At 45.1% G+C, this 22,467-nt stretch overlaps 1 protein-coding gene across 1 annotated transcript in view; it reads right to left on the reverse strand.

Moving 5' to 3' along the window:
- grm8b (glutamate receptor, metabotropic 8b) overlaps positions 1–22,467 on the reverse strand; it is a 133,620-nt gene that overhangs the window by 73,191 nt on the left and 37,962 nt on the right. The window contains exon 2 of the mRNA XM_069686202.1: positions 9,771–9,987. Coding sequence (XP_069542303.1) covers positions 9,771–9,987 — 217 coding nt within the window. The remainder of the gene's footprint in view (positions 1–9,770; positions 9,988–22,467) is intronic.

Below are 22,467 nucleotides of genomic sequence, written 5' to 3' on the forward strand. Positions count from 1 at the left end.
GAGCAATTGAAATAGTTTTTTTTGTTGCACAGCAAATTACTCAGAGAAAAGTGAAAAGAATGAACACGATCTTTAGACCTCCTAGACTTTCTTTGAATAAAAGTTAAACTTTACCCATTTGTCACTATTTTGTGCGGGCGCGGGGGCCTGGGAAGTTTTCTGTCTCCAAAGGGGGGCATGACAAAAAAAAGTTTGAGAACTACTGCACGAACTAAACTACATGTTATTTGTGTTTTGTTGGGTTAACAGATGCACAGCTGAAAACTGTCAGAAAATAAACGATGGAAACACGAGCCTTTTTCACTGAGAGTCTGCGACAGGAAATCACTAGAAAGATAAATGAACGTGTGAAAGCCCCACTGCAGCATTCGTCTCTACATGACACATGAATAAAGTTCTGCTCCGATTAATAAAACATGTTCAGCGTGATGAATAGAGGAACTCCAGGGGATAAAGACTGAATATTTAACACTGCTATTAAAGTGGAGGAGCTTTAACACCCTTCAGCAAACTTACACAGAACTCGCAAAACTCTCTGATTCCAAAATCTGCATCATTCATATCCAACTGTAGCTGCTGAGATTTATTGTGTTTCATACAGAAGTCCCGTTCTGTTCCCCATGGACGACGTTAGGACACTCACAGTTAGAGAACTTCTGCAGCCTGAGTGGACATTAAACTCTCCCTTTGTACTTGTGTTGTCTCTCTTCATCGCGGCCGTAATGTTATATTCACATGTTTCTACCAGACGTGGACATCTTGTTATTTTGGGGCGCTGGTTTAGCTCGGTTAGTCGAGCAAGCGTCCCATCGCGGGCTCGACTCCCGGTCTGTCGATCATTTGGTGCATGTCATCCCTCGCTCTCTGCTCCCCACATTTCCTGTCTCTCTTCAGCTGTACTATAAATAAAGGCAAATGCCCAAAAAAAACCTCTTAAATAAAATTTTAAAATCTGGTTATTTTCCATAAAAAAATACTTTTAATGAAGCTTGTATAACCAATGACTTGTTTCTTTGTTTTCTCTCTTAAAGGGCCAGCTCGGTTTTCCGAGGTGTGCTTGTATAAACTTCTGAACTCCTCTCAGAGCTCCTCCCGTCATGAAGCCGCTGTGATTGTCCTGAACTGCTCCGAGACAAACAAACAGACCGGAGGCGGCTCTCTGAAGAGCCGAGACAAGAGGCGGTATCAGCTGACAGATGTGTGCGTAAAGAACGTTTTATAGACAGCTGTGGAGCTGAGCTTTGGAGGCGGCGGGCGTAGCCGCCGTCAGAAAGAAGTTCAAACAGGAGTCAGCTCGCTGTCAGCCCAAACTCCCGCAGAGACAGCAGGAGTAGCCTGGTTCTCCTGGTGGGGCAGCTGCTCGACTGAGCGGCAGAGAGACGGTGACGACTTAAAGAAAGCAAAAAGAAGAGGTTCTTATTTGACTCTCAAATAGTTGGTCCTGCTGTTCTCCTCTCTCCTCCTCCACTAATGCTCTGAACATCAGCAAAGCAGAAGGAAGATGTAGCTTATCTAATCCTGTAAGATGCTGAAATGTTTCACTGATGAATCAAAACCAGCAGCAATGTTGTATTTAGTCTTTTAAAACGGCTCAGTAAAGTAAAACAGACGGTCACTGTAAATCAAGCCGACATAAAGGCAGGTTAAAAAAAAAGTTCAAAATCTTAATTTCAAAACCAAAATATCTTCAAGATATCTGCCATGATCTTCAGAATGAATGAAACAAACCTAAAGCTGATTCATTTATAATGTTTATTTGTGTCATTTTGCAGCAGAAACAAGGACATTTCTTTCACATAAACCAAATACATCTTAAATATAGAAATAAGCAAAGGTCACGACCCCGAGGCCACACAGGTCTCACAATGTGTTCTGGTCCTGCAGGAATAACAACCTAAATAATGATGATAATACGAACATCTTCACACACATGAACAACGGTGTAACAAGCTGCATTTTTAGTCTTTAATAATCTGCACAAGGTGTAAGGTAAGACATCAAACCCTCCTCTCTCTCTGTGTCTCTCTCTCTCGCTGTGTGTCTCTCTCTCTCTCTCTGTCTCTCTCGCTGTGTGTGTCTCTCTCTCTCTGTCTCTCTCTCCCTCTCTGTCTCTCTGTCTCTCTGTCTCTCTCTCCCTCTCTGTCTCTCTGTCTCTCTCTCTCTCTGTCTCTCTCTGTCCCTCTCTCTCTCTATGTGCTGGCTTGTTCACTTCACAAACTCCCCCTCTCCTGATTCAGATCAGAGACCTGTGGGTTCAGTCAGCACAGCAGGATCCAGTTATACACAGAGAGAGACTTCAGAGAAAGCAGTTTTCCCAGCTGACAGCGGGTCCCTGAATGTATCCGGAAGCCATTTTTCCTCCAGTGGGGCTCCTGCTGCTCTCCTCACAGCGTCCCCGACTTTACAAAGTGAGAGCAGAGATTTAATAACTTCTTGAATCTGAATGTTTTCGGTCTTTTTTCAAACATTGAAGCAGTTTTTCTCTGTGCATGTGCAGTTTAGACGTTCCTTCATTAGAGAAATGATGCTCTGCATTCGGATGATGATGGAGTTACAAACAGAGTCAAGAAGAACGTTTGGTCTGTCAAATCTCTGCACTGTTTCTTATCCCCGTCAGTGAACACAAACCAAAGCAGCAATAGAAAGGCAGGCTGTAGAGTCTCTGAATGATGGCTCAGAGTTCAGCATGCACACAGGATTTACAGGAAAATGTTTCACTTGAAAAATCAGTGCTCTCCAGTTGATTAAATCCTAAATCCTTAAATTCAAATTAAATGTGTTTTAATTATATACTTCAAACCGACGGGGATGTGACTTGTAAAACTAGATCTTATCAATGTGTCTTAAAGGAAAAACACGAGACTCATGGAGGCCGACGTAGGACTTTGTTGTGGTGCTGAACAGAAAGAAAATTAACGAATCGTTAAAGCTTCAACTTACCAAACTTTGAGTCACTGACAGCTTTAGAAAGCGTAACATTTATTCTGCTATAATCTCTATTTACAGATTCTAGGCCGGGACGTGGATTTCCACGAAGGCAAGTGTTCTGGTTTCCGTTTGAACTACGCTTGTAGTCCGAGTAATATTGACCTATCAGCAGGCTGCGGCGTATGCAGGAAAAGCAGATCGTGATCCTCCATAACAACATCCCGGCTCCCATCAGCGTGATCTGACACCGATTTAGCTTCTAATTAATCTCTATAAACAGACATCTGCATGCTAACAGCTAACAGCTAACAATCTGTTCTAGATCTAACATTTAACCTGACATGAATTCCCTTGACGCTCTGTCACGAAAGCCATTCAGTGTTCAGATTTCCCGACTTCCTCGAATGCATCAGATCGATCCGACCTCCGTTCAACAAACGAGCATTTTAAAGGTTTTCTTCTCCTCTTGAGGACAGACCTGACAAAGCTTCACTTTTTACTTCTTACAAATCTGCATCGTGATGTTGAAATGTGGGCAAAGGTGACGATGCAGCACGCGGAAAAGGAAGTCTTGACGGGAAGTCGATTATCGCTTACCGCCCGGCACGTTCACAGGTGTCCCCAGAGGCTGTATCGTCTCAGGCTATAGCTGACGGGATCTGATGTTCCACACCTGATGCCCTGCTCAGCCGTTTCTGGCTCCATGCAGCGACTGTAAACGCACACAGAAAGGACCCACGAGGGGAGTCGTCGAACTGGCTCTGATTGAAAGTCAATCACAGGGAAAAAAAGGGATCATACACGAGGTCATAAATGTCATATTCCTCTGTTTCCTGTCCTGTGTGTGTGAACGATAACATGAAGCAGCTGAAGTGTGGGCTTCTGGTCTGAGGCGGTGTCGGTGAATCAGCTGAGTGAGCAGCGGGTCCAGTTCAGGCCTCGGAGGAAAGAAACCCAGCAGCTGACGGCAGAGAGAGTTCAAAGACTTCAAAGGCAAACAGACAAGAAAGATATTTAATCTACGCTTAACAGGATTACTGAGGCGAGGAAATGATTATTTAAACACATTTAGATATAATGTTAGTGGAGTCGGATCGAGGGGGGTAGCTTTACAGCGATATGATGTAAACGCTCCTTTAATCTGCGTCAGCTTCTCCCTGCCAGCCAGGTCAGTGACTCTGCTCTCTGGGAAAGGCTGCTGTCATGTGCCAGCTGGCCCAGGCACGGCTCGGCACGGCACGGCACGGCACGGCCTGGTGGACAGAAACACCCACGAGTCAGCCCACCTGAGCTCATTACAGAAACACACCGAGAGGAGAGCTGCGTGTTGGCTCTGAGACTTCATCGGCCGCCACAGAGGTCTGGTCCTGATGTCGCTAATTGATAATGAAAGAGGAGGATCAGCAGAGCGACTCGGCGACGCTCCGAGGAGCTGATGTTCATGTTTTATATTACTGACATTAAACATTATTTTTATTTTAATATTTAAAAGTCTGAATAAGATGCTTGGTTTTAGTTTTGTGCAGAGACGTGGATACATTTAGATTTAGTTAAAGAGCTAAGTGCTATCTTTGACATCCTGCAAATGTGTCCAGTAAACCCTGTGCAGTATTTTTTATTAAAAAGCAGGAAGTATTCATCTGTAAATGTTCTTTTAAAAGCACAAATAACAATGAGAGTGAACAATTTATTAACTAGAGAAGCTAAATGACACTTCAGCCATTTCAGAAAGTCGACATTTCCTGACATTCAGGAGAAGAAGCTTCAGCCGCTGTAAGATTTGTGACTTTTGTCCGTCGGCGTCAGAAGGAAGGAAGTCAGGTGAAGCTTTTTTGAGGCTGGACTTTAATGTGGAACAGAACTGTACAACACTGACAGACATTAAAGGTGGACCAAGTGTGTCGCCGGTCGAGGTCAGCGGCTAAATCGTGCGTCCCGTGAGCAGCGACCGTGTACTGTCCTCCATGCGGCTGCCCGGGGTTCAACTCCCACCCTCGGCTTCTTGCCGCGTGCCATCCCCACTCTCTCCTCCCCTGCTTCCAACACTCACTTTACTGTCCTCTCTCTCATTAAAGACATAAAAAGGCCAGGACGCCAAGTGTTCTGGTGTCCATTTGTAGTACCCGTGTAGTCCGAGTAATATTGACCAATCACGTATCAGCAGGCTGCGGCGTATGCAGGAAAAACCGTCCGCGCTGAGAGCAAAGGCAGGCGGAACGTGATCCTCCGTAACGACATCCCGGCTCCCATCAGCGTGATCTGACGACGATTTAGCTTCTTACTTATCTCTAGAAACAGACATCTACATGTCAATCACAAGACAAACGGTTTCTGAAAACAAAGCAGCAGGTGAAAGAGGAAGTCGTGTATCGCTAACCGCCGGCTACACGCCCCGGCATGTTCACCGTTGTGCCCAGAAGCTATATCGTCGTCAGACTGTAGGCGATGGGATCCGAGATTGTCTCTTTGCTGATGTTGTCTTGTTTCTGGTGAAAAATCGTCTCCTGCTCTCTTCGAACATCACTCATCGAGAATCTTTGCCATGAAAAATGTAAACAAAGGCTGCTTCGCCCACGCTCTGTCAATCTCCTCGCCTGACACCTTCCCCGCGGCAGCAGTTACAGGGATTGAAAATATAAACAAAGAAATAATCAATCCTGTCACTACTGGTCTTGCTTACATCAATATTAATTTCAGTCTGTTTCATGAGCACCGAAAACTCCTCACAGGAGCTTTAATGTTTGGTCTCACACAGGAGAGTGGTTTCTTCCTCGGCCTTAAAACATCCTCACCAGCTTCCCCGTGTGCTTTACTCCCGTCACAATAACCAGGGTCATTGGGCGATGTTGATAAGACTTTTCCACCTTACAAATAGACAATAACCGCAGACTCAGCCAGCATGTTAAATCAGTGGACTGTCCCTTTAAAGTGCTCACACTCCTGCAGCTCTGAGAGCCAGATCCTCTTAGAATCAGGTGTAAAATGATTTGTTCGAGGTGGAACGACCTCCCAGCAGCCCCAAGGACCAGCCGCTGACATCACAGATGGCAAAGTGCCTCCCCAACCTGTCAGCCGTCCCCAAGCTCCGCCCCCTGCAGGTGAACACGCACCTTGACCTGCTGATGGAGCTGGACTCAGGGGGAGATTACAGTCTTTATCCATCTGTCTGCACGAGGCGGAGGTGATGCTGTGTTGTGTTGCAGCGATTAGCGCAGGTCTCTGTGGGCTTCAGGTTACACACTTCAGGAACATCTGCGAACGTCGTAACAGCTGGATCCCACCCCCCCACCCCAGAGGTGACATCATCAGAGGAAGCAGGAAGTTCCCTCAGAGATGTTCTTCCTCCTTACACTCTGTGTCTGCTCCTTTCTCTTCCTTCTGCCAACTCTTCCTTTCATCATCTGTGTCCTCTTTACTTTACCCCCTCCTTCTTTCTTCTTCTACCCCTCCTATATTTTATTACCTCCCTTCATTCTTCCTCAGATCTTTTTCCTTTTCTGATCTCTTTGCCTTCTCCATATTCTTCTCCTTTCCTTCTTTATTGCTGGGAACTATAAACTGGGAATCATGATTGAACGACTCAAAAAGCTCCCCGGTATGTGATTGTCATGATTGGATGACTGGCTGTCAGTCAAACTCCTCGCTATGGCAACACGCAACAGCAAAGCCCCCAAAGAGAAGCCTCATCTGTCGTACTTGTTACTCCTCAGTACGGTCTCAGAGCAGACCATCATCATGGCTGCGTCTGTGCCAAGATAACACAGATACAATTCACTGTCAGACATTTTGAACAGGTTATATAAACTGGCCAATAATATCATTATTAGACGGGCTGCTAACACCTTGTGTTTTCTCTTTATAAAGACCGGATACTACAGGTCAGAGTGCTGGATGTTGGGTGGAAAAAAAGTGACTTGACTCGAGACTTGACTTGCCTTACCTAAGGACTGGACTTGACTTGACTTGCCTAAGAAAAAATTACTCGAGACCTGCTTGAGACTTGGACCAAATGACTTGAGACTTACTTGGGACTTGAGCAAAGATGACTTGGTGATCAACAACAACATGGCGGTCAGTCTTCCCAACAGATTTTATCATTTTTAAACCTTTCCCCACACATGCTGACTTAAGTGACATCACTTGAGGTAAATGATCGCGCTGCATAAACGTCCCTCCTGAGCCTAAAAGGTTTAGTTACTTTTTACACACATGTCATAGACCTTCCTGACACCTGGAGACACACTCTGAGGTGTAAAACCAGCGGATGCTATGATGCTAATTATGACTGACACAGTGAGACACAATGAGACCTTTCACAGTTTAAACACACGATGCTTAAAATTCAGACTAATGAGTCAGCGTCTGTCGGGCGGAGATAATTAAATCAGGACGACTGTATATTCAATAAAGAAGAGCTTCCACTAAACACACTTATTAAGCTCTGATCAATACATCCTCCGATCACTGCGGCTGCTTCCTCCATGACCTGTGAGAGGTTTCATACTGTCAGAGCTCACTCCTGCTCGTATAAATACATATTCAGCCTGCTAACGAGCCATTAGCATGTGCAGCAGTGTGTGTGTGTGTGTGTGTGTGTGTGTGTGTGTGTGTGTGTGTGTGTGCAGCAGAGATGAAAGCTCATTGATCCCACAGAGGAGCCCCAGCTGCTCTCTGCACAGCGACTCGTTATTAATCTGACACTTTTAAACGCAGCGATCGCGGCCATTCCTCATGATTACTGCTGCTGCTGCCGTTTACACACAGATTACAGCAGTGTCGCAGGCGCAGGTAAATATGTAGGTAATACAGCAGCGAGGCTGTAACCCCGGTTACAGCGATGGAGAGCGAAGAGGAGCACAGACAGAGGGAGGGGGGAAGCGCAGTCTCTGTGTATGAAGTGTTTTGGATGTTTCTGGGGGATTTCTTTACATCTAGCTGCTGAAGAGACACTGGTGTTTCTGTCGTAATAAGCTGCAACATGATGCTCATTAGATCCTAAATATATAATCAATACAGATAAATAACCTGAACAAAGAGCTTTAACATCTTAACTGCTTCCTGGATGTAAATGTCTCTGCGTACAGAAACAACACACTCCCCTGGTTTAATCTGTTTCCCGTAGGTAAAGCCAGGCTTAAGTAATTGGCAGTTTTCTTCAAGAGACCAATCACAGATTTCCTGATGCTGAAATTGAGAAGACGCGTGCAGCAGACTTTACACTCATCGAGTGAGAGTGGGAGCTACTAATGGACATTCAGGAAGAGGTGAAACACACAATGTGTATTTTAAAAAAAAGGAAACACTGCTGCTATAAGAACAAGGATTAAACGCAGACTCTTGCGGACCGACTGAATGCGTAGGTCGCCTAAAAATAGCCTCAGGAACTACTTGTCATTTGCCTTAAAAATGAGCAGTGAAAGTTAATGTTACTCAAGTTTACCATCAAGATAAATTACAACCACTCATCCACAATGCTGGAATATATTACGACCCTGTAGCTGTATGTATTTAATGCGCGATTTACCGTTTTAGCAATGAAAGTGATGATTGTAGCGCCGTTTCTCCAACATCTTTTGCAGCGGTGGGAGCAATCCGCTCTACACAAAGACGTAATGTCAACAAAATCATAAGCACGGCGCTTTATTGGCTGTGTGATGTTAACGAGAAGGTTCAGAGACATCGTAAAGGGAACAGTTCTGAACAGAAGAAGAAAAAAGAGGACTGCACATGCTCAGGTACTTCGGCTGTCTGATCACAGTGACTGACTGAACTGATAACTGGTACCAGGATTAATCAAGCCTGGCTGTTAGCCTGGTCTGGAGCAGGCTAGCTGCACAGAATAAATCTCCATGGTAACCTACGTGCCACCGCTTTCGTGAAAACGAGTCACGACTAAATTCAGCCAGGATGGCTGGAAAATCCCGGCTTAGGTTTTGTGAAAACGGTTTACACGCAACATCAAAACAGAGCCCCTCGTCCTTCGTGTCTTCTTCTGTGGTACCCACTGTTATGTCACCCAGCAGTTTGAAAGGCACACAGAGGAGCAGATATACAGAGTGGTAAGACAGCATCCCAAAACACAGGTTAATGACACGAGAAGACAAAGGGTCAGATTTAGTGTGGCTGTGTTCCTGCTGGTCGGAGCAGATCGTCTGTCAGGAAGTGATAAGGTGATGGAAGTGAAGGTGCACCCTTTAACACGCACACTGCACTCCTGAAAATGTCACGTCATTCCTGCAGGGACTTTACCCTCCCAGCCCCCTGGTACCAAGTCTGTTTAATGTCTGATGTAGTCTACGTGTGAATGCAGCAGGTAATCACCACGAGCGCGTGGGTGTGAGCGTGGCACCATCCACTGTGCACAGACTTTAGGCAGGTCGTAGTCTTTTCTGCTTGTCTGTATATTTCTTTTGACTCTGCAGATACTTCAAAAAGCAGTCTGAAGAAGAAGAACAGCAACTGAACCTGAACACACACACACACACACACACACACACTGCTCTCCATATATCTGTTACCTCTGATGAATTTCAACACGACTCTTACAATCTAATTAATGTCGGAGCTCGTCTGGGAGCGATAACATTTTAATCAGCGAGTGCGAGGACTGATTGCCTCACAGTGACCGGCCGAGGAGAAAACAGCGTCGACTTCTGCTTTAATTACATCGAGAGTCAATTACACGACCTCTCCTCCTGCTCACTCATCAACACGCAGCGAGCACGAGCACGAGCAGAGTCACTTTCACAACCAGCAGCTTTAAACCTCCAGCGTTTCTCCGTCCTGCCTGCCCTCCGTAACTCAACAAACTTCATCATGTCAAATGTCAAAGCTTCTCCTACCTGACTCTCTGGAGATCTGGACGAAGGCCTCCACGCCGCTCTCGCCGTAGTTTCCCTCTGAGGCGAGCGTGGACACGTAGTTCCAGCCCATCGCCGTGACGATGTCCAGCATGGCCTGAGCCTGGTAGGAGTCCGGAGGTACCACGCGGGAGAAGAAGTCGTAGCGCGTGTTGTCGCTGAGCTCTGGAGCCGTGGACGCGTAGCTGATCTGAGGAATCTGTGGAGACACAGAAGGTTTAACTGTTAGACTTAGTGTGTGGAGATTACACTGATAGAAAGGTACAGCAATTATGACATGTGAAACAATGTTCAAATGCGTCTTGAACTTTCAGTAAACTCCAGTAAGTTCCAGTCAACACTTCCTGCAGATGATTCACACGAAGCCTTCCAACACAGAGCGGGGAAATATTCACATCCTTTCTTGTTTTTCTTTTCATTTCTTTTCTTTGAGGAAGTTTAAAAGTTTTACACAGCAAATTTCCTCAGCTTGAGGCTGGAGAACAAAACACGTCAGCAGCATCTGATTTGTTGAAGTGATTTAAGTCCAAACATCCGGCTGTATATTTGTTGAGATTTAAACCGATCGAGTCTGAACCTTAAATCCTGACCTTCCTCGGCTTCCTGTTGTTCAGCTTCTTGTCAGAGTTGAGTTAGCGATCTGTGCTGTGTGAATTAGAGAGGCGGATCGGGTCATAGATCCCGCAGCAGACAGGCCGACAGGCCCGGCGGAGCTGGATAATGGTCCTTTAGAGAAGGATTGAAGGGCTGATTGATTTCACTTCAGTCGGAGGCCGGCGCGTTGAGCCGATCGCCGCCGGACGCCTCATCGGGATTCACAGAGGAGAAGGAGGAGGGAGGAAGACGGACGGCCGAGGGCCTGACGGCAATACAAATGTCACTCAGATCGAGCAGCGTGGCGACAGGCTGCAAATTAAAGGCCTGTACTGTAAATACAAACCTGTCTGAGAGCTGACGCTATCAGAGCGCTGCAGGTTTAACCGTCAGAGGAGCTGACGTTTGTTTCTTACAGAGCTGAACACAAACACGGCCGAGAGTCTGAGGTGACTTTTTACACTTCAGAGACTTTAAACGTTCCTGTGTGGCTGACGGCCGCAAAAGTGATTAAATTCACATTAAATACAAAACAACAGAAAATCCTTTAAATTGAAATATTGAGATTGTCAGTTTAAGGTCTGGTTTATGAATGAAAACAGTATTTGTTGCCACGGATACAAAAGTATCACAGGATGCACGATACGGATTTCTTTCAGCTGATACTACTAACCAATCATTTCTGGCTTCATGGCAAAAAAACCCGAGAGTCTCACCCTCTCGTACTTTCAAAAGAAGTCCATAACCCGTAGTCTTTAACCTCTGCAGAACATGTTAATTGCTATCATGTTGCGCGTTAACGCAGGTTTTTCAGACCTGGAAAGACCTGCTTATAAATGCCAATTGTCTCTTTTCCCATTGCCAGTGAAGTATCCTCCTGTCGGTCTCTTTTCTGCTGCTTGTTGTTACGAGATGCAACAAGATGTTACGGTGGTTAGGCCTTTATTGTGTCTATTACTCATTCAGTCTGTTTATCAAACTCGGCGCCGCCAAATTTTGAATGATGTTCAAGCGCTGCTCGGACGGAGACGGGCGGAATTTGTAGCTGAGATGACGAGGAGTCGCAGAAGTTACAGACGGAGCATAGCATCACGCCGGAGAGGGGGCGGAGATTAGCGTGTCGACACAGGTTTTGTGTTCCTATCAATGCCGATCGAGGTGAGGCGATAATAACCCGGGTCTGAATGCAGATTGTAGCCTTTACCACAAAGCAAAAAAGCTGTGTGTTAGCGGGTGTTTTGGACCAGTGGGAAAGGGACTTAACTCAGTGAAGAAGTCCTCACTGGCGATGAAATGTTTCACACTGCTGCTAACAAAGAAGTCAGAGAGAGTTCAGCAGGACAGATTATCTGAAGGCTGTTTACTTGAACAGCTTCTCAGCTCTATGGAGCAGAAAAGTAAGAATTGATCACGGGGCATATCTTAATCATGTCAGCAGATACAGATATAGATATGTTCCATGCATGGATTAAGGTCAGGGGATGACTGTGGTCATGGAGGAAAGAAACAAACACTGACTGTCAGGACAAACAGTGGCCACCCTGACCCTCCTCCCTCAGCTGACTTCATGGCTGCTTCTTCACTTTGTTTTCTTCATTTCTTTAATGACTGATGGTGTTGTTTGTTCTGAGAGGACGGTCTGAGACACACAAGACGAGGTTAAAGAGTCAGTGATCAAACTATCCTCCTCTTTGCTCGCGTACACCATAACTTGTCGACTTATTGAGGAAACAAAACATTACGATAAGCAACAGTCATTTCAGGAGCGATGCCTGCGAGCTAGTTCATGCAGGCAACTGGAGCTGCACTGATTCACACGTGACATGCGTCATTCTCCACGATAACCTGACAAACACTTCCTCCAGTCTATTTAAGCTGCCAGATGTCCGCTCTCTCCCTCTGCTCTGTCGGTGCCACCGCTGCCCTGCATCAGCACGGCGCTCACGCTTTCAGCCCCAGCATCCACCTGCAGGCTCCGGCTAGAGGGGTTTACGATATGATCTCGTCACTCCTCAAATTTCGTCAGGTAAAATAAATCTGCGAGGAGTGATGAGGTCGGAGCCGAGACGTCAAACACAAGCCGTGTCCTGCTGCTGCGCTAAACATTTCAAACTATCACAGGCGTGAGGAAATCCTCCTGTTGAGAAACACATGATCGCCATAGTTACAGATGGCCCGTATGAGAGATTTAAAGGTCTTAATAAAAACCAAATCCCGGTAGCTTAATAATTGTTCTTTAACATGCATTTCTTAATTAATCATGACAAAGTAAATGCAAATACATTTACTAACATGGATTGTACCGACTTCATCTCTGTCTCTGATTAGTTTTAGTTCCGGCGTTTGAAATCTTCCACACGACGGTCCCTTTTCTCTCCACGCTGCAGTTTTCTTTTGACCGCCTCCACAGACTCAAAATAAAGTCACACGTCTTTTAAGCCGATCAAGAAATGTGGAGTGAATCAGTTGGTTCATTTGACTTCTCAATTGTCGGTTTAGAAGTAACTCAATCAGAAAGCATCCGAACGTTTCTTCTGTCTGTCAACGTTTACCGTGAGCTCACCTTTGACAAACACAGAGAGTTGTGCAGTCATGCTTCCACCAGTCACGCACCATCTCCAAAACTAAAACAATCATTTCCCAACCGGATCTGGAAAACAGAATCCATTATCTCATCTTCTCCAGACTCGATGTCTGTAACTCCATCCTCTCCGGAATCAACCAGAAATCTCTCTCTCGTCCAGAATGCAGCGGCTCGGCTTCTTACTGGTTTTAACAGACGACGTCACATCAGCCCGGCCCTGGCTTCTCCACACTTACTTAACTTTGACTTTTAGAATTGATTTTAAGATTTTACTGATTACGTATGGGTTGTTGATACCATAAGAGCCCGCCCGCAGCCTCAGATCAGGGGACTTCTGGTCGTTCCAAAGTCGAGGCTTAAAACCAAAGGGGCTCGTGCTGTCGCCATCAGGGCCGCTCGGCTTTGGAACGACCTGCCTGAGGAGGTCAGGCTCGCAAAATCACTGACATCTTTGAAATCACTTCTTAAAACTCACTTTTTACAGACTTTTATGTGATGTCATCTTCTTATTGGCTTTTATTCATCTTTTTACATTTTATTGCTTTATTTTCCTTCTTTTAGTTATTTTCTTTCTGTGTATTGTTTCTCCTCCTTCCTGCTTTGTCCCCTCGGTCCTGTGTCCGGCCCTGGTGTGTGTTCTCCTGTTGCCTGCTGTGTTTTCTGCGTTGCTTGTTTGTCAAAGCACTTTGTAAATCTCGTTTTTAAAGGTGCTATATAAATAAAGTTAGCATTATTATTATTATTATTATTATTATAAAGTTTAGTGTGTGACAGCGATGAGATACAGGGCAGTGATGCTCACACACACACACACACACACACACTGGGTACAGTAAAATAACAGCTGCTGCATGACGATATAATAGGGACCCTCCATTAGCATTAATGATGCATTGTGGGCTGACAGTACACAGCAGCATCAGTTATTGATGTTCAGTCAGGTCCATTAAAACACACTCGCTCCTCTTGTTAACACACCCTGCTCCTGAACTTAAAGGGCCACTCTGCTGTTTTAACCCGTTTAATGTAAATCGAGTGTCACGGCTGACCTCTGTAGAGCACATCACAGAGCTCTGTAGCACACTGCTTACAGATACGAAACTCTGCTGTGATTTCAGCTTGTGGACCGAAAAGGAAAACCCACAGGAAGGCGACCGTAGAGCCGTGTCCTCTGTCGTGTGGAACTATAAGCTGTGTCTGAATTCAGGGGCTGCATCCAAGAAAAAACCCATGTTTGCATCACCAGCTGTTCCCGCCCTTACCCTTGCGTCACCAAATGTGGTTCCTGTCGCCTAGCAACAGGTAGCTAGCGGGCAAACTAGCTATAATAATTAACGGCGCGTAACTTAACCTATTATTTTGAAGGCCCCTTTCATTTGTATTGCCAGCTATTCGACTGAGTTGAAACCAAACACGTACATTTTAAAGTGTATTCCTCCGCCAACTCGGCGCACAGTGAATCTCAGGATACGCTAGGCCGCAAAGGATGCACCCGTTGGATCCTTCGTGTCCCGGGAAAAGGAGGACACAATTGTCGGCCGCATCTGAAGGAGCCTTCGAGACGGCCTTCAGCGTGCTGCTGTGACACAAGCAGCCTTCAAATACGTCCTCCGAATGATGCAGCCTCTGAATTGAGACACAGCTACAGACTGTATAAAAAGATGGCCGACATGACCGCCAAAACGCCTGACTGCTGACTGGCTGTCATTCTTACGTTTCTCACACAGAAGAGAAAACAATCAAGATCTGAAAATGACAAAATCATTTTTATCACCCACATGCCTCTCTGGGTTTGTGCATATTTGTGTGTAAGAAACTTACATCATCAAATTACAGCAGCAATCACAATCATGATAAAAATAATAACTGCGATGGGGTTTGTGTCACGCTGAGCTCCTAATGTGCTGTTAAATAAATTGCAGAGAGACTCTCAGAGAGAAATCAAACTCGTGCCCTGCTGGTGGCTTCTGAAGGAGACGCTGCCTCTACTGGAGGACTGAAATTTTAATTAGCAGCCTAATTGGACACCCTGCTGATCAGCTCGCCACATACACACTCAAACACACACATCTACATCCTTACAGCGGTGCATCAACAGTGGTAAAAAAAAAAAATCATCAACAGGAAGTAAGGACAGGAAGTCAAAGATTTTATCCGAAACATCCTCAATGTGGGCTTTTAATTAAGCGGTCCAGGGTGCATAAAGGGCTTTTATTTTGAAATATATAAAATGTGAGATGTGATTGGCTTCCTGACATCGTACGATTGTGAATCCTTTCCTCGACCTTTTTAGGTCTTGTATCTTTCTAGCTCAGCAGAAGGAGCACTCTGAGGTGGGTCTGAGGTTGAGTGCCTGCAGACACTTTATTGACAACCATCACAGCTGAACAAAAATCCTGACAGCGTGATTGAAGGCACGGTGTCTAAACTGAAGCAGATGTAGCCACTGTGATTTCACCTGCTTATTTTCGACTATAATTTTGGAGCCTCAAGTTTGGCATTTAGACCGTCGCCATCACACCAGCCTTGTTTAGTCCGACTGAACCCAACCCCGGAGCGTTTGTCCCCTCTGTACGGTTCGTTTAGGTGAATCGAACTCTGGTGCAGACCAAACAACCGGACCATGGTCCGCTAGAAAAGACAGGTCTTGGTCTGTTTGGTCCAAATTAACCACAGTCCAGTTCGATTCAGGTGTGAACATAAACGAACCAAATACAGGAGGCAAACCAAAAGTGCATTGTGGGTGCTGACACTGGCAAAGACAGCCACACAGCCAGGCAGCGAGATGAGTAGAGGACAGACGTGGGGGGAGCAATGAGGAAATAGAAATAAGGGCTGACCAAATAATTTCACAAATGCTTGTGAAGTGACCAGAAGTGACCATATTTGGACAACGGCATGGATACACATTTGTACACCTCTATCCTGGGGTCCGTTTCAGAAAGGAGGTTCAACAAACCCTCCGTCTCACCCTGGACTGTGGTTTGATTTACCCTGAGCTGGTCAATCAACCCTGAGGAGGTTCAGCCGGAGCTGAGCGTGCACGCTGAATATAAAAAGCTAGCATTAATGGAGCCCCGATACCACGATTCACCATGGCAACAGCACACAGAAAGAGGTCCTGCTACGTCACACGAGGTGGAAAATCTACAAATGATGACTTTGACACAGATTTGTCTTTTGATTATTTTATTATAATTATAAAAGACTTTTGCAAAGGGGTCAGAGCGCCACAGAGACACAACGTTTCTTCTGTTAATTTGGTAACCGCTCAAACACACGTGTGAGACGGGCTGAATGAATGAGGAAGTAAAATGAGGATTTTACAGCCTCGAGGGAGGAGACAGAGCGAAACTCGGAGTTTCCTGAAGAAAACCTGCTCCCGACCGGGTTAGGCTCACAGACACAGTTACCATAGTAACCAACTCAGAGTTGAAGTTACCTCTCTTTCTGAAACCCGAGGTTTCCCTCATTTCAGGGCTAACAAACCCGGGGTTTTCACTTCACCTGCTTTCTGAGCGGACCCCTGGTTGACTGTCGCTGCAGTAACTTGTCAAATCCAAGTGAACCACGCCCTAAAGCATGCCCTGCTTTATCGTCTATTAAATGGGACCATAATTTACACACTGAATGTCATGCTGTATTGAAGGAGACCTGACACTACAGACTGAGACTGTACTCGTTACAGAAATGTTTACTGAGGTCATAAATCAAGAGAGAAAAAGGCTCGTTTTTAATGTTTCAGTCGCCTGGATCGCAGCTGCAGCGTTTATGAGCTCCAACCAGCCAGCAAGTCGTCTCTGGGCAAATGGATGTTAAAATAATCTTAATGCACATCAGTTTCCTTCACTTGATTAAACTTTTGTGTAGTTCAGGTGTCTGAAGAGGCTCAGTGAGACAAACAGCTGAACTGATCTGGACCGGATTGTGGATCCGCCGTGAAGCGACAGCAGCAGCTGACGGATTTGTCATCTCCCAGCGGGAAAGATGGCGTCCTGACAGCGCTCATTACCCTCAACACCAGACCTTTGCTTTAGCCCGCTGAGCCCCGGCGAGCTGCATCAGACCCGGTCTCACACCGAGGACGGCTTTCTTTGAGTGGACGCGTTAACACGTCTTTACATCAGACGACTCGTCTGTCTGTTTCTGCCGTCTCAGGGTGTTTCCTGTGACAGTGACTGATGCTCGTCATCCCACGACAGCCTCCAGCTTTCTGCCCGGCTGAACGATGAAAGAGGAAATCCATCTGCGGTGACAGCACACGTCCATCATCGTTCAGCCTGCGCTCTGATTGTCTCCTTTAAAGTAAACCTCTATTTACTGTCATCTCTCTCTTTCCTGGACAATAAACAGCTTCAGCCCGGAGGTAAAATCCTCCATGACTCCTGCCGTCGCTGCTCGCTCTCGCTTAATGTTTCTCCGAACAAATTAAATTCAGGGTGAAAGCACAATGACTCACTGTCACACAGAGTCTCTGCTGGAGAGAGAAAAAACCTCAACAAGCAGGCAGCTGAGTTTCCTGTAATTAAATGCTTTAATATCTGAAATTAAAGACGACATGCCGCATGCTTCCAGGGTCCTGTAATTTCTGAATAATTACCAGGAGTTTTCCCGTATCCTGTTCCTCCAAATATGTTTTTAATAATTAGCACCATGTAACGCTGCTTTTACAGGATCATTACATGAGACATGACCTTAATTTATCAAGCTCAAAACTGTCAAAGTCACACGGCTAAGTGCTGCGTGACACTTTTATCAACATTTCTAATATTTCAAAGAGCTGAGGAGCAGAGGTGGAGAGGCGGAGAGGAGGCAACCAGAGACGGAGGCCAGAAGGAAAGATAATATCTTTTTCAACTTGTTCCCTCCAACTCTTCAGATACAGAAGCCCAAAATATGCAGCTGTAGGTCCCCCTCTAGTTTGTTTTATTTCTGCACGCTGTCCTCTGGCCTGTTGTTTTGATGTGCCGTTGAAGTCCAGGAGACTGTGGCTAGATTCTCGTGGGACATAAACACTCAGAGTTGACTTATACACCTTTCCTACCGAAATTAGCACGTCGACATGGGTTTTATAGACCCGTGAAGACCCGCTTATAGAGGCCGATTGTCTCTTTTCCCATTGCCAGTGAAGTATCCTCCTGTTGGCCTCTTTTCTGCTGCGTCACCGTCTAACGTCACAAACCTGCCGGAGACAGGGTTAGTAACCAGTGAAGATGTTAGGGTGGTTAGGTCTTTATTGTATCTATTACTCATTCAGTCTGTTTACCAAACTCGGCGCCGACAAATTTTGAATGATGTTCGAGCGCTGCTCGGACGGAGACGGGTTGAATTTGTAGCTGAGATGACGAGGAGTCGCAGGAGTGACCAACGGAGCATAGCATCACGCGCGGGAAAGAAGGCGGAGATTAGCGTGTCGACACGGGTTTTTGTGTTCCCATCATTGCGGATCGGAGCCAAGTGATAATTACCCAGGTCTACTGGTCATTTGACCCGGGTCTGAATGCCGGGTGTTAACTGGTGTTAGTGGGTTTTTTAACCAGTGGGAAAACAGCTTTTTTTTTCAAGGTAAATTAAGTGCATGTTTTTAGTACTTCTTTAAAGCCAAGCCATGATCTCTTTCCTAAAAATAAAGTCCTTTTGGAGCCTCAAAGTATCAAAACTGTGACCGGTGGCAATTTAATCATGTGTCAATTTTTATTCCACATCCATAAGTTTCTCAGGAAGCTTTATTTTGAAAGTCCAACCTGATGTTGCATATTTATTATCACTAATCCGACAGTAATTGAAGCTAGAGGGCCACTGACCAAGCTGCTGTTTCTGACAGAAGGGCGAGTTGAATTTTTCTGGATGTCTTATACGAGATGCAAAGAGCATGCACGCTTTATAAAACTAAGGTACCTGCTGCCTTGTGCAACCAGAGGAGGATTACTTTTGATCACATCATCCCTCGTCTTTTGATATTTGCAACGTCCTTTGATTGTGCTCAGATGGTAGATCATTCTGACATTGAATACAGTATTTCAAATCACTTTAGACAGTCCTCTGTGATGAGATTGTATGATATGAAACATAATGGTCTGCATGAGAAACTGGTCTATAAATCATTCATGTAATGGCACTACGCTGTAACATCAACAAGAAGGCTAACACTGAAAACTGTTCTGACTGGCTGACATCTTCACAACAGCTGAGCTCAAACAGCATTTGGTTTTACAGGAAAGTGAGAAGCTCTTTAAAGCAGCTCAGGTCCTCTGTGATATAAAACCTGTCATGACACAACAGAAAGAGCAAACACCCTCCTGTGTAACGCAGCCTGACATGAACCCAGGTCGCGTGTCTCTGACGGGGTTCATCTTCTGAAGCTCAGAGAAGAAAAGGAGGTGAATCTGAGTTCAGTGTGTTACTACAAAAAGTCTGATATGAGAAGTGACGCTCCGTCAGCATCAGAGGAGGAGAATAAACCTGTTTGTTTTTTGTTTTCTTCTGAAGCGACTGGCTGTGATCTGAGACTTCAGACGGCTCTGAAGTGCTCCAACAGAAACTCAACAGTCGGATCACACAGACGCTACAGAGAAACATACACAGTTCAAGTATCCGCTGCAACACAAAGCTTATTCCAACAAGACCTCAAACCCATCTGACCGCGTAGGTAGATTGTTCATACCTGGTTAGTGTTCCCTAAGTTAGCGCCTCTACTGACGGCAGGCAACACGTCCTTATACCTGCATGTTGACACAAAACAGACTCGTGAAACAGACACGAGAATACAGTTGTTGAGTGATCACAGTTTATTTAGGTAAAGAGACCAAAACTACCTGTTTAGGTCTAAAAAAGGTGTGGTTAAAATAAGTACGCCAGTAACATTATTTAAATAATGTAAAACTGCGTGATGCTATGTAAGTGGGGCTACATAAGTAACTCTACGCAAGTGACGCTACGTATGTGGCGCAACGACTGTGACGCTACGTATGTGGCGCTACGTGAGTGACACTACGAAAGACACGATGCGTAAGAGGCGCTGCCTATGTAACGCTACATAAGAGGCGCTAAGTGTGTGACGTTACACAAGTGATGTTTAACCAGTGACGCTACGCAAGTGACACTAAAGACATGATGCTATGAAAGTGATGCTATTTGGACAACGTAAGTGACACGATGTACACTATGGCTCTGTTTGAAATGTCATAATATACTACATACTGCATACTGTGTTCGGCGGTAGTATGTGAGTAGCTGTTCACATTTATTTTGCAGTATGCAACGCCAGGCGCCAGTTTCTTGTTTTGGAAAAGCATAAGTAAACGACATCCCGCCAATAGCCGAAAGGTGCTTCTTTAGCTACAGAGCCCTTCTGCTCTTCTGCTGCCATCTGCCGCTGTGATGTTCCAGCGCTTTGCATTGTGGGATAAGGTAGGCGAGGTAGACTGGTCCAATGCATACTGGAGATTTTTTCCGAATCAGACATCCGTAGATTTTTGGCATACAGCACATCTTGTTTGCTTACTGCATACTACATTTTGGCCAACTCAGTACGTACTGCTAGTACAGTACGGCATTTCAAACACAGCCAATGTCAGTGAAGCTACAGAACTGACGCTTCTTCTGACGCTTTGTAACTGACGCTACATAATAATGATCGACACTAAGTGATGCTGCGTACATGATAGTACACTGGTACATTAAAAAAGTCAACATGGAGTTTCAGACTTAAGTACAGGTGATAATAAGCTCTAACTTACTTACTTACTAAGCTTAACCTACCTGTATATGCTCTCACATACTCGTACATGATGCACTGCAGTATAAATATGTACATTTCTGACCTTTAAAATACCTCTTCTTCTTCTCTAATTATTATATGTATTGACAATTTAAGTACATTACTCTGCCCGTCTGTTCAGATGCATTAGCTGCATCTGTTGTCTCCGTACTTGTACAATAAAGTTTAATCTAATCTAATCTAATTAGCACCTCCCTCTGGACTGGAGCAGCGCTGATCTGCATGTCGCCGGGAAAACAAAGATTTAATCAGATTTGTGATCTGGCTAATGAAGACACACGTCCGTGGCTGAGAGTAAATGAAAGTGTCTGAAATCTCATTTGGATTTTATCTTTAAAGGCGACACTTGAAATGACAAGTGTTGAGTTTTCTGAACTCCATCAGCTGGATCACAGAGAATAATTAGATCTGCGTTCGGATAAGAACATGAGAAACAAGTCTCCTAGAAACTGCAATTACATGTGCTAATGTGGAACATCAGATACATTTAAAGAGAAACACAACGCTGCCTTAGTTACTGTTATTAAATAGCATAATGAAGAATCTATTTCATTAATGTGTCTTCCAGTTGTTTCCTCTAATATCCTCTCACAGCAGCTGAAGCACCTTTTATGACCCGTTTAGACAACTCAAGCACTCGAGCGTTTGAGGTCCAAACCATCCACCTGACCTTTCACCTACAACCATTTTGTGGTGCATAACCGAGTACACAGTCCAGAAAAGGAGTACAGACAAAATCACCTTGACACACTGATTGGTTTGTCAACCGCCATTTTGAAGTGCTGAATTTGGCATTTTGGCCGCCGCCATGTTGGTTTTCTGGAGCCAGAAGTGACCACATTTAGAGGGTGGCGTAAAGAGGAGCCAGGGGTTGGAAAACACTGACAACACAAACACAGCTGAGAGGTTCAGCGTCCACAATTAGCTGCAGACACCTAACGAACAGCTAGCAGCAGCCTAGCCTTAATATAACCTAAACAGGACCGTACAGCTGTCATGAATAGAAAAACGAGCTATAGGGACCAAAAGTGTTTTTTGTACCAGGCTGTTAACATGTTTATTTCTGCTGTAAAGTTTAACATGGGGATCTATGGGGACTGACTCACTTTTGGAGCCAGCCTCAAGTGGCCACTTGAGGAACTGCAGGTTTTTACACATTGCTGCTAACGGCACTCATTCCATGCATCTCTGCCCATGGGTTTCCCCAATGCCCCGTTGTTTTAGCAGACTCGTGGCAGGTCCTGAGTCTATCGTCTGATCATTCTGACACTCAAATGGCATTTTACAGTAAAACTAATCAGACAAACTAATAAATACTGGGAGCATCTTGTTTCTCTTTTACGTCTAAACCATCAGTGCTGCTGTTATCTCTTTCCAACCAGATAAACAGACACGAGTTTAAAGCTAAATTTGGAAATAAAAAGCTGTAATTTTCATTTCACTGGGTTTACTTGGAGAGGGGAGAGTCCCCGTCCACCTGGGAGACAGGAAGAGTCTTTCTTATCATTGGTGTAGCATTTAATGCATCATCTTCATTAGAGAGCAATCCTTCAGTAAAACAAACTCTGCCTCAGATTTATAATCCAGGCAGCTGTGACCATCATTTTTCTCTCTAATTATTCTTGACAAAAAAATAGTCATGAGAATAAACACGACTGTAAAGATGTTTTATCAGGCTCTGCAGTGTGTTTGCCTCCACTGCTGCCCTCCACCTGATAAAA

Source organism: Semicossyphus pulcher, unplaced genomic scaffold (genome assembly GCF_022749685.1).
Source record: "Semicossyphus pulcher isolate SPU_LCO1_2020_fin unplaced genomic scaffold, fSemPul1.0.p SCAF_8, whole genome shotgun sequence".
NCBI classification, from domain to species: Eukaryota; Metazoa; Chordata; class Actinopteri; order Labriformes; family Labridae; genus Semicossyphus; species Semicossyphus pulcher.